A 13,209-nucleotide genomic window follows, 5' to 3' on the forward strand; every position below is an offset into this window, starting at 1 on the left:
TTTTTTTAATAGAAACAGACTATCTGATTCAAAAATTTATACAGAAAAACAGATGCCCACGGAGGGCCCAGACACCCCCGATGCAGAAGAAGAGCTGGGATTCGAGGTCTCGCACTACAGATCCTGTGACAGGCTAAAAACCTGCTGTATTGAAAATAGGCCGGTGTTGGCACAAACAGACCAAAAGAAGGGGTCAGAGACGGCAGGGACAGACCCCCACGGAAGTTCGAAAGAGCGGCGCCACCCCTGTGCACTGGGAGGGACGGCTGTCAACAGGCGGCACCGTGTCACCTGGACAACCAGTGGAAAGAAGCAAACTTTGACCCTCTGCCCACAACAGACACACAGACCGACCCCTCAGAAGTCCCCAATCCAACGGCAAATGTAAAGCCAAAAGCTTCCAGAAGGGAACACAGGAGCATATTTCCAGGACTTGAGGTGAAGATTTCTTAGACGAGACACAAAAACATTAACCATAAAGGAGCAGGTGGATGAACTGGACTTCATTAGAACTAAGAACTCTGTTCATCAGAAGACGCTGCTGAGAGATGGCAGGCAGCCAGGACAGGGAGGCTGTCTTCCATGCAGACGCCCAGCCTCCGCCCAGGGTGCGCCTGCGGGGCCCCCGGGGGTGCCCACGTGCAGCGTCACTGGACGCCAGCAGGCAAGAAGACACGCCGGCCAGCAGGCCGCAGACTTCCAGAGGCCTGCGGCGGGCCGACACGGGGCGGTCCCTCCACCTCTGCCTGCTGTGGGTTTGAACGTGCAACCTCCTCACGCCCCACGACGCCGCGCGCCTGCTGATAGATGCTGGTCAACCCCCTGAGGCCGTCTTCTGACCACACACCCTCCGTGGGACACCACAGGGACAGATCCTATCACTCCATTATACATTCGCCCAAACCCGCAGAATGTACACCGCCAAGAGGGAGCCCCACGGGAAGACATGGACGCTGGGTGATGATGACACCGGACGCCCCGGTGGGGGCGCCCTCCCGGGGGAGGCTGTGCGTGCGTGGGCGTGGGGGGTGGGAAATCTCTGTACCTTCCCTTCAGCGTTGCTGTGAACCTAAGACTGCTCTAAACACTAACGTCTATTTAAAATTTTTTTTTAATTCTTAGGTTGTCCCTGGGGAGGCAAGCAGAGGGGAGGGGCAGAGGGAAGCAGGTAATGGGGGGCTGGGAAAAACCAAGTCCCCAGCTGCCCTGTCCTCCAAGGAAGAAGACCCCCAGGTGAACCTGAAGAGAGGGGCAGAAGCTCAGTCTGGACCCCCCCCCCAGATCCACAGACCAGAACCTGCCGTTAACAAGACCCCAGGTGCCTGCAGCCTGGGAGAGAAGAAGGTCTGAAGGTCGCAGTGGGCAGGACACGACGGTGGCCGTGTGCACGCCCTACACAGAAGGGGTGACCCGTGACAGCAGCCTCCTGGCTAAGACCCCTGCTAGGGCTCACCTGCTCACACACAGGCCTGCTGGCAGCTCGGCCGGAACCCAACATACATCAGAGACTTCAAAAACAGCTGTAGGAAGGGACGTCCCTGGTGGCGCAGTGGTTAAGAATCCGCCTGCCAGTGCAGGAAACACGGGTTCAAGCCCTGGGGTGGGACGATCCCACGTGCCGCAGAGCAACGAAGCCCGTGTACCACGACGACTGAGCCTGCGCTCGAGAGCCCGTGAGCCACAACTGTTAGCCCATGTGCTGCAACTACGGAAGCCTGCGCGCCTAGAGCCCGTGCTCCGCAACAAGAGAAGCCACCGCAACGAGAAGCCCACACGCTGCAATGAAGGGCAGCCCCCGCTCGCCACAACCAGAGAAAGCCCGTGTGCAGCAACGAAGACCCAACACGGCCAAAAAGTAAATAAAATACAAATTAAATTAAATAAAAAAATAAACACCTGTGGGCAAAAACACACCTCCCATGGGTGTGTTTCACAAAAAGCTGTGGTAACAACCTGGACACACAGCTCGGGGAGACGCGCTGGCCGGGTCCCCTGCCTGGCAGCGACGGGGTGTCTGCTTACAGCCTGGAAGTTTCTGCCAAGCACGCCCAGCCAGGGACAGGGGCCTGCGCCCGCGAGGGCCTCACCCTCTGTGTCAGGAGGGGGCGCGGTGTGCAGGGCCCCGCGGAGGGCAGCCTGGGGCGAGGAGGGGAGAGGGAAGCCTTCACAGGTGCTCTAGGGGCTGCGAGTTTCCTCGGAAGCAAAGGAGGTGGCGCGGGAGGGCGCAGAGCAAGCCGGGTGGCGGGGAGGCCGAAGGAGGAGTGGCGGGCGGGGGCCGAGGCCTGTCCAGGACACGCCTGGGGACCCCGGCTGGGGGGTGGGGGGCAGGGGAGTGCCGGCAACCGGAAGAGGACAGAGAGGACCGTGTCACACCTGTGCCCCCTCCTGCTGCCCCCAGCCGATGGCAGGCCGCGGGGTCAGAGCACGGGCCTCCCCGCACGCTGCTCTCTCGTCTCTAACTGCTTTCCAAGGTCAAAGTTAGGGCCACAAGTGTGCCTGTCTGAGGTGTACAGTCCAATGCGCTGCAACGTCTCAGTCTACTTACAGAGCTATGCAAACATCACCATAATCTAACTTCAGGACATTCTCATCACCTCAAAGAGAAACCCCTCGACCTCCCCCTGACCCCGGGAACCACAGATCTGCTCTCTGTCTCTGCCTAATCTGGACAACGGGTGCACGCACCGTGCGGCCTCTCCTCTGAGCCATGCCCCCTCCCCACCCCCCACCGCCCCCGCCCCCGGCGGGGCTCACGTTCCTCTGAAGGCAGCAGGGAGTGGGCATTCCACTGTGTGGGCCCGACCCTGCCCCGAGGGCTGCGGTGGGCGGGAGGGACCGAAGGGGTGGGCTGTGGGGCGCGGGCTGGGCTCCTCCTGCCCAGCGGGTCCTGACCCCACAGGAGCGAGAGGGCGGTGAGGCCGGGACAGGAGCCGCTCGCGCCCACCTCCCGCACCTGCGTCCGCACCCCGATGGCCCCACGACTCTGGACACACTCAGGAGGCAGAGCGGGACCCTGACCCCAGCGCCACACTGCCCCACTGCCCCCCACCCCCGCGGTGACCACGGGCAGAGCTCCGCTGCGCCACCTCGTGGGGCCGAAATTTACAGACATTTTAATGAAAAATTCTGATCCTGAGGTCACCCACCCACGCGCCGTCTCCAGCACCCTTCCGGCACTCCAGGCAAACAGGGGTGACGGAAGCCCCCTGCCACCAGGAGGCAGAGCACGAGAGGAGAGAGCGCCGAGAGGCTGCCTCTCCTACGCGAGAGGGGCCCACGCCGCTCCCAGGAGAGCCTCGCAGGACAGGCGTCACAAGGAAGGGTTCAGAGAGCACACGGCTGCTCCAACTCAACACATGAGAGCAGAAACGGAGGCCTGGCTGGAAGGTAAACTCTCCCAAGGCAAGAGGTAAGTATGTGAGAAACAGGAAAGGAGAGACCAGGAGACAGGTCAGCGGGGCAGCAGAGGGAACAAAAAGGACACAAAGGGAGACGCCACGGTGACTCCAGAAGCCGAGACAGGAGGCTGCAGTGCAAGGGCCGCCAGGGGCACCGCACGCGGACCTCTGAGCCTGACGACAAACATAAGGTGCTAGAGCCCCAGGAGCCACACAGCCGTCCCACACGAGAGGGCCCAGAACCAGGGCAGCGCACGGCTCCACGGGCGCACAGGACGCGGGAAGGCTACAAGCACCACCATCCAAATCCTGGAGAGACCGACTTGCAACTAAAAGCCTGACAGACTATCCCCAAAGCTCGAGCAGAAGGAAGACCACAGGTGGTCAGATGCTCACAGCTGCCCGTTCTCGGAGCCATGGGGGACGTGCTGTCACAGAAGGAGGACACGGGGCCGGGAGCATGGGTCCTGCACGGGAGAGGCGTGGGGGCCCCGAGTGACGGGAAAAGAGACACGAGGAAGCAGGGAGAGCAGGCGGCCAAGGTGGAGGAGCCAGAAAGCCCCAGAAGGACTTCTTCAGGAAGACATGACAGAACTCCCGACGCATGTGAACGTCTGCAGGGCAGCGGAGGGCAGGGCCACGCTCGTCCTAAGCGCCCCGCCGTCCAGGCACAGGGGAGAGCGGACCATTGAGCTCTCGGAGAAGGCGAGGCTGGTGAGGAGGGGGTGAGGTCAGCAGGCCTTGGCGCAGCCACCACCGGCACCTCAGGAGACAGACCTGGCTACCACTGGCCAGCCACAGGAAGGTGCTGAAGGGTCCTCCCCGGGGGCGAGGCGGGACGGGTACCCAACTGCCCAGCTCCTCCATCTGTGAAACTCTCACATCCATCCAGGCGGTGAATCCAACAAGGTGCTCCCGTTAAACACAAACACGAAGCTGCTGGAACAGAGCCCGGCAGCCGAGGGAGGCTGACCGAGAGCTAAGACAGAGTCCTGCAACGGGCCCCCAAACCAAAGGATACGCGGGGTGCCTTCCGTCCGGCACACCAGGTAGAGGCAGGCCGCGATCACATGGGCCATCTTCCTGCCGCGGGTCAGGTGCTTGCTCACGGCCATCTTGAAGAAGTTGAAGGCTGTGTCCAGGCAATGCTGGTTCAGCTGCAGCTGGTTCCCCAGATGGTGGATCTGGCGCCTCCCTAGGACACAGCACAAATGTTACCGTGGTTCCCAACTGTCCTTAACCGACAACATTGTTAAAAACGAACGCGTCACACGACCACCTCAGCAATTTAAGATGGAGGGTAAAGATTCACCTTTTCCTTCTACTCTTTTAAGCTCACTTTTTGCACAGGTTCCAGTAGAGTTTTATGTGTGGACACTGGATGCAGATGTCCTACAATTCCACGTGCCACAAGACACTCTCCTCAGGTCCAGGCGCAGGGGCGAGGGCCCTTCTCAAGGCCCCTGAGCTCAGAGTGTCTGGAAAGGGCCCTGTGCGGGCCGGCCAGCCTGGCACTGAACACCACCGGGCAACGTCACCAAGAAGCTCCACGCACTCGAGCTCAGACGCCCCCTGCCCGCAGCTAAGCACCCCAGGCTCTGCCTCCCGCTCCCACGGCCGGGGGTGGGGGGTCACGCCCACCCAGCCTCCCCTGAGACCCCCTCACCAGCCTCCGCGCGGCCACGTGCAGCAGAGGCGGAGGCGGGGAGGGAGGGGGGACAGCCCTCAAAAGGCCAGGACATGTGCTGACCCTGACCTCAACCTGCACACACGTCTTCCTGGAGCAAGGCCGCCTCAGACGCTATGGGCCAAAAGGCAGCAGCAAGAGAGGAAGCAGAGCGCTGCCCGCACACCAGGGAGCCGCCGTGGGCCGTGGGCACGAGCGCAGAACAGGGAACCCCCAGGTCTGCAGCATCTGCAGCTTTCCACATCCCTGATCCAGGCCACCTCACACCCACCTCCATCCGCTGTGTCAGCACAGTGGGCAGACAGGTCCCAGCACAGACTCCCACTTCCACCCGGTGTCCTCTGGCGAAGGCCACCCTACACTGGTCCAGGGACCTCTGCTTCACCCACAGAAAGCTAAGGGCTGATTCCGCTGCGCTCTTTGACCAGGACGGTGGGCTCAGTGTGGTCTCCTCCAGCCTCGTCCACACATGGTCTGGCCTGCCCACCCCACACAGCCAACACTGACTGACAGCCAAAGGTGGGCCTCCAGGAAGCCAGCGCCCCGGGGAAGGGGCCCCGGGCTGGCAGCCGAGGACAGGCCCAATGCCCACGGCATCTGGCAGTCAGCACGCCCCGTGAGCATCCCTGCCCTTCGTGGCCCGGCTCCCTCGACCCCGACAAGGCTCGCCCGGAGCCCGCGCAGCTCTGAGGCTGAACTGATGCAGGATCACTGCCACCGCTCCCAGAGCCAAGGCCAGGGCACAGCCAACATCCTGACCGTCTGGACAGAAAGACAGGAAGGCCAGCCGCTGCCTCCCATCAGCACCACACACGCTCAGCACGTCAGACGGACAAATGCAACCCAGCCCGCAGCCCAGCCTGCCTCGGGGTAAACACGGCGGCTGACGGGAGACCCACTAACATCAGGGGCTCGCTCCTGACCGGCCCCTCCGCGCATGTTTGGGAGCTCCGGTAACAGAAGGTGAGAGAGAGGTGCTCCCCAGAGGGCGCTCACAGAGACCGGGACCCAGCCGACCACCCACACCACGGGCCAGGGCCCCCCAGCAGCTCGGGGGGCTTGAAATTACTGCAGTAAGTTATAACATCTTTATTGCAATAGAGCTCACATACTGTAAAACTTACCCACTTAAAATATACAATTGAGTAGTTCAGCATACTCAGAGTTATGTGGCCATGACCACACTTTGGTACATTTTCATCACCCACAAAGAAACCTGGGACCCATTAGCAGTGACTCCCCATCCCCCCGAATGAGGTTTTAATTCATGCCGGCTCAGCAGGCACAACTGGCAGACTGAACAAGTCATACGAGACAGGCAGGTGTGCAGCTTTGAAACACACATAGGTGTCATTAACAAACGCAAACTCATGTAAAACAGACTCCTAACTAACTAACCAGTTACTCTCCTTGGAACAATAAGTGGACGCAAACAGTCAACACACTAGCACACATTTTTGACATTTTGTAAAAATAAGGCCTGCCTCTCCCCTCAAGACGGCAGCTGAACAGCTCCCTCCCAGGCCCCTGGTGACGGCTGAGAGCGCGGGAATGAACAGAGCAGCACGCGGCAGGCAAGCGCCCCAGGAACCGCGGAAGGAAGGTCTAACCCGCCCGGTCCAAGAAGCTAAGCCCTGGCACCAGAGCGCCCCCGGATGCCACCCCCCCCACCCCCGGCCAGGGGGACCTTGCAATGCCAGCCAGGCCTGTGTCTCTGGCCCGACTCCGGCCGCACCAGCATGTCACACCTGTCCCCACGTGGCGATAGGCCAGAAGCCACTCCCGTGATCAGGTCCAGGGCCACTCAGAAGCCAACGCGTGTGCCAGTGAGCTACGGCCGAAAAGAGTTCAATTTAAGACTCTCACGTATAAACGTGAACTAACAACTGAGAATCACCCAACAGCTATAGAAAACACCAACACGAAGAGAGAAACACAAGCTCCCCAAGCAGACTGCTAGCAGAAGAGCGCTTTCGAAGCCCCATCATAACCTCAAAATATTAGAAAGGTGTCAATTCACAGAAATGTACGACTAGCCTGGGAATTCCCAGGCGGTCCAGTGGTTAGGACTCCATGCTTCCACTTCAGCGGTCGCGAGTTCAATCCCTGACAGGGAAACTAAGATCCCGCCAGCCATGCAGTGTGGCCAAAAAAGAAAAAGAAAAAAATGTATCAATAGGCTGTAATTAAAAAGACACAGTCCTTGAAAAATTAAGACTGTGATCACTGAACATTTTGTAAAACTCAAAACTAACCAAACAACAGAGTGGGCAGAGATGAAGATGTAAAAAGGCAGCTAGGAATTAGAGGAAGGGACCCTTCCAGAGTGCAGCCCCGCAGGAGCAGGGCGGCTCGCCGCGGACACGGGCAGGCCTCTCCCTGCAGACAGGGCACAGACTTGTGTTAGAAATGAAGAGGGGACTTCCCTGGTGGCGCAGTGGTAAAGGATCTGCCTGCCAATGCAGGGGACACAGGTTCAAGCCCTGCCCTGGGAGCATTCCACATGCCACGTAGCAGCTGGGCCCGTGTGCCACAGCTATTGAGCCTGTACTCTGGAGCCCGTGAGCCACGGCTGCTGGGCCCATGTGCTGCAACTACTGAAGCCCACGTGCCTAGGGCCCGTGCTCCACAACAGGAGAAGCCACTACAATGAGAAGCCTGCGCACCACAATGAAGACTAGCCCCCGCTCGCAGCAACTAGAGAGGGCCCGTGTGCAGCAACGAAGACCCAACGCAGCCAGCCAATAAATAAAACAAATAAATAAATAAATTAATTAATTAATTTTAAAAAAAATAGAAGAAATGAAGGGGGCATGCAACAAGGATGAACGAACACCATGGGGAGAAAGAAGAAGCCAGAGGCTTTCCCGGCGGTCCAGTGGTTAACACTGTACTTCCAATGCAGGGGGCGCGGGTCTGCCCCTGTGAACTAAGGTCCTATGTGCCGGTTGGTGTGGCCAAAAAAATGTTTTTTAATAATAAAAATAAAGAAACAAATCCAGGGATTTAAAAAAAAGAAGGAAAGAAAGAAAGAACAATCCTACAGAGTGTGAAAATTAACAAAGGGAAACCTCCGTAAAAAGGAGTTGGGAAGCCCTGGAGGGGGCGCTGCATGCACATGCCCTTCTGCACGGCTTGCTTTACACTCCCAGGCAGGAAGGGGAAGGAAGATTTTCTCCTGGCCCAGCAACAGCCCAGCCAATGGAAAACTGCCACCACCTGAACACCCACTTTCCCCCAATGGAGACCTCAGACCTTCAAAGCTGCCCCTCCCGACTTTCTCCTTTTTCTCTATAAAGCAGGGCTCCTCCTCCTCGTTTGCAGGACTTGCCTATGGTCTGCCATGGCTTGTGTGTCCCGAACTGCAACTCCTCTGCTGCTCCCGAGTGAACTCATTCTGCTGGTAAAATAACTGGCTGTTTTATGAGAAGGTCAACAACAGTATGGACTTAGTAACATAGCTTCAAAACACACAAAGTAATACTTGACAGAACTCACAGGAAAGGGACAGTGCTACCTGAAAGAATTCCAAAGACTGAAGTGGAGCAGGGAGGAGGGCATTAGACTAAAAGGCGCTGCTGCAGGCCGGCTCTGCTGCAGGACAGCAGCAGGAGCGGGCAAGACTTCAACAAGAAACAGGGTACCTGCACAGCCACGAAGTCTCTCCAGTAGCAGGTGCACGTTCATATCCTCCCTCCCCCATCTGACTGCAGCTGGACTGAGGGCCTTACTTCTAAGGCACAGAGGATGGAAAAGAAACACATGAGACAGTTGGTGGAGGACGCTGGCAGTGATGGAGGCCAACATCACTAGGGACAAGTCATGTGACCTGAGGTAGCCCTGCTATGGGGCAAAGAGAAAGACCCTGCACCTCTGTGGGGTCTCCCCCAGGATCCACAGCAAGCTCACCTGAGGGACCTTCTACAAAACAGCCACCCAGCACTCCTGCAATGTGTCCAGGCTGGAGAAACGGTCACAAATGGCGGGGGACTGTGGAAGGCGAGGCTACACGCAGCCCGGGAGCCCCGGCTAGACCGTGCAGCAGAGAGGGCAGGGTGGGCAGACCGGGCCGGGGAGCCAGGCGCGCAGCGGCCCTGTGCCACGCGGCCCGCGTCTCAGTGTGGGTCACTGTGCCAAGCTTACGGACCATGTCTGTGCTAGGGAAAGCTGGGGGCCGGAGGCTCAGGGTGCTGTATCTGCAACGCTGCTCCAAATCTGCAAGCCTAACACTATTTCATTTATTTTTATTTTTTAATAAATTTATTTATTTATTTATTTTATTGGCTGTGTTTGGTCTTCGTTGCTGCACACGGGCTTTCTCTAGTTGCGTTGAGCAGGGGCTACTCTTCATTGTGGTGCACGGGCTTCTCATTGCAGAGCACAGACTCTAGGCGCGTGGGCTTCAGTAGTTGCGGCACATGGGCTCAATAGTTGTGGCTCACGGGCTCTAGAGCGCAGGCTCAACAGTTGTGGTGCACGGGCTTAGTTGCCCCGTGGCATGTGGGATCTTCCTGGGGCAAGGATCGAACCTGTGTCCCCTGCATTGGCAGGCAGATTCTTACCCACTGTGCCACCTAGGAAGTCCCCTAACACTATTTTAAATAAAAACTTTAAAAAATCCCACAGAACTAAAAGGAGAAATAGCCATCTCTAACACAACTTTGTGAATCAACTACACTTCAACAACAACAATAAACAAAAACAGCCATCTGGAAACTTGGAGGCCACAGCTAGACCAAAGCTTAGAGAAACATACAGCTTGAATGCAAGTATTAGAAAAAGAAAGCTTGAAAAACTGATGAGGTTTCCAACTTCAGAAGCCGAAAAAGAAAAACAAACTGAACAGAAGATGTGGGAGAAAGGGAATAAAAACGAACAGAACCCAAAGAGAAAACAGACGTCAGAAGAGCAACAAAGCCAAATCCACTCTTTGAAAACATTAACACGATTGCTAAATTGATAAATTCCTAGCAAGATCAATCAAGAAAAAAAGGATAAAGCATCAGTGACCAACGTCAGGAATAAAAGGAGAATATCACTAAAAATCTAGGAAACACATTAAAAGCATAGGAGAATATGGGGAATGACTCTAACGACAACTCTGAATCTGAGTTACTGAAATAATTTGAAAAGCACGTCTTACCAACACGGACAAGAAGATATAGAAAATCTACGTGGTCCCAGTAAAATCCCATTTTAAATTATCCTAGTAAAGAAATGCATCTGTAATTAAAATCTCCTGAGAGAAGACTCAAAGCCCAGATGGCTTCACTAGTAAATTCTCCCACACATTTAAAAAGGAAACTGGTAAATCACACACAACTCTGACAGAGAACAGAAAAAGAACAATGCATCATGACACGAAGAGATTTACTCCAGAAATGCAGAGTGAGTTTAACAGTCACAAAATCAACCAGTGTAATTAATTATAGTAACAAAATAAAAAATACATATAATCATATCAATAATACAAAGAAGCATGTAACAAAATGCTAACATCCTCCTCAATAACAGAGAAATACTGACCACTTCCCATCACTGTCCGGAACCAGACAAGAGCAGCCACTCCCAGCCCTGTATTCAACATCCCCCTGCAGAGAGGAGCAACACAGCAATAGAAATGCAATGAAGCCCTGAAAATAAGTGAGGACTCTAAAGACAGGAGAGAAGAAGCAACCACGGGACTGTTAATGAAGAAGAAAAGAATTTACAAACGATTAGATTTCGTAAGTAAATGGAATGATTCTCCACAAATGGATCTGCAGACTCAATGCAATCCCAATCAAAAAATGGGCAAGTTTACTTCTGGAAACCAACAAGCTGATTCTAACATTTGTTTTAAAAAGCAAAGGAGCTAGAATAGCCAAGACAATCTCAAAGGACAACAACAGAGCTGGAGAACTTACGCTACCACGTTTTTTCTAGAATGCCCAGTAATCAGGACAATGTGGCACTAGTCTCAGGACAGACAGACAGACCAACTGACAGCAGTTAAAGAGAGTGTGTGGTGTCTCACCAGAGTCTTAAATTGACTCGTCTACGGTCACTTCATTTATGGCAAAGGGACCAATGCAATTCACTAGGAAAGGATGGTCTTTTTGATACATGGTGTCGTAACAACTGGATATCCACAATGAAAAACGTAAACCGTGAGGATGCAGATCAGGATGGCGGAGGAGCTCACTCTCTCCCACAGATAAATCAAAAATGCACCTAGATGTGGCATGACTCTCACAGCATCTAACGAATCCTGGCAGAAGACCTCAGACCTCCAAAAAGGCAAGGAAATCTCCACATAACTGGTCAGGACAAAAGAAGAAAAGAGGACTTCCCTTGTGGCACAGCAGCTAAGAGTCCATCTGCCAGTGCAGGGGACACGAGTTCAAGCCCTGGTCTGGGAAGATCCCACATGCCGTGGAGCAACTAAGCCCATGAGCCACAACTGCTGAAGCCCACGTGCCACAACTACTGAAGCCCGCAAGCCTAGAGCCTGTGCTCCACAAGAGAAGCCACCGCAATGAGAAGCCCACGCATTGCAACGAAGAGTAGACCCAGCTTGCTGCAATTAGACAAAGCCCATGCATGGCAACAAAGAGCCAATGTAGCCAAAGACAAAACATAAAGAAATGGTTTTAAAAATTTTTTAAATAAAATAAAAGAGAGAGAGAGAGAGAGGAATCAGGTCAGGACCTGCATCCCTGAGAGAGAGCCATCAAAGAGGAAAGGTTTCAACACATGGGAAGTCCCGTCCCTGGCAGGGAGATCAGGCAGGACAGAGGGGGAGCTCAGGAGCCTGGGAGGAGAGCTCAGCAACAGACGCAGAGGGCGACGCAGAGAGAGACGTGCACAGACGGCTGGGGCCCGCAGGCTCTCCACAGCCTGAGATGGCCGTCCACTGGGGCGGGGGGCTGGGTGCTGAGGCTCGGGCTTCGGAGGTCAGACCCTGGGGAGAGACTGGGGGGGCTGCGGTGCGGTGCGCCGGAACCGAGGGAGTCGGGGAAGAAGCCTGGGCCCTCCAGAGAGGCAGGGCGCCACTGCTGGGGGCTCGGGAGGAGGGGCGGGCCGCCACAGGAGCATCTTTCTCCGCGTGCCCCCAGGCGGCAGGCACCGCCTCCACGGGCTCGGGCCGCGCTAGCTGCCGCTGCCCCCTCGGACTCCAGCAGCGGGCACAGACCGCCGCCACCGCCCAGGGTCCCGTGAGCAGGCGCAGGTCGCTGCCCCCGCCTTTCCGGGAGTGTGTGTGGCCCACCGACACCAAGGGTCCTGCGACCCGGTGCCAACCACTGCCCTCGCCTTCCTAGGAGCGTGCGCGAGGGCCGTGCATTTGCACGCCCGCTGTCAAGGGGCTGACGCCCAGCACATGCTGAGGAAGGACGGCAGGCATCCAGACCAAAACAGCCCTCGCCACAAAACACGACCCCCCCACAAGCTACGCAGAGACGCTCCTGCCTGCAGACAGCCCTCCAAGACTACAGTAGAGGCTTCCTCCTCCCCAGCTCACAGAATAAGAGAAACATAAGCCAAAGGAAGAAGCAGAGGAACCGCTCCCAGTTAAAAGACCAAGAGAATCCCCTGAAGGAACAAACAACGAAACAGACCTCTTCAGTCTCAGAAACTCTAAGTTCAAAAAGTCAGTAATGAAAACACTGAAGGAATTAAGAAAGGCTATCAAGAGAAATGCAGGTTACTCTAAGAAGGAACTAGAAACTGTAAGGAGGAGCCAAGAAAAATCAGAAACCTTATTTGCTGACAGGAAAGCTGAGCTCAAGGCAGTGAAGAGCAGAATGAATGATGCAGAAGAAAGAATAAGTGACCCGGGAGATAGAATAATGGAAGCTACCCAAGCACATCAGCAGACAGAACACCAAATGGAAAAAAAATGAAAGTAAAATGAGACATATGGGATAATATAAAGCGGGCCAATCTACGCATAACAGGGATCCAGAAGGAGAAGAAAGTTAAAAAGGGACAGAAAATGCATTTGAAGAAATTACAGCTGAAAAATTCCCAAACCTAAAGAAGGAAACTGACATCCAGGTACAGGAAGCACAGAGGGTCCCAAACTAGATGAACCTGAACAGACGACTCCAGAACAGACTACTCCAAGACATATTATAATAAAAA

At 55.4% G+C, this 13,209-nt stretch overlaps 1 protein-coding gene across 4 annotated transcripts in view; it reads right to left on the reverse strand.

Moving 5' to 3' along the window:
* BRF1 (BRF1 RNA polymerase III transcription initiation factor subunit) overlaps positions 1-13,209 on the reverse strand; it is a 73,739-nt gene that overhangs the window by 40,019 nt on the left and 20,511 nt on the right. For 3 of the 4 annotated variants that reach the window (XM_057730622.1, XM_057730621.1, XM_057730625.1), the window contains one exon: positions 4,420-4,593. The exons of the other annotated variant lie outside the window; for it this stretch is intronic. In XM_057730622.1, coding sequence (XP_057586605.1) covers positions 4,420-4,593 — 174 coding nt within the window. The remainder of the gene's footprint in view (positions 1-4,419; positions 4,594-13,209) is intronic. 4 annotated transcript variants of the gene reach the window in all.

This window comes from Hippopotamus amphibius, chromosome 4, assembly GCF_030028045.1.
Source record: "Hippopotamus amphibius kiboko isolate mHipAmp2 chromosome 4, mHipAmp2.hap2, whole genome shotgun sequence".
Lineage (NCBI taxonomy): Eukaryota > Metazoa > Chordata > Mammalia > Artiodactyla > Hippopotamidae > Hippopotamus > Hippopotamus amphibius.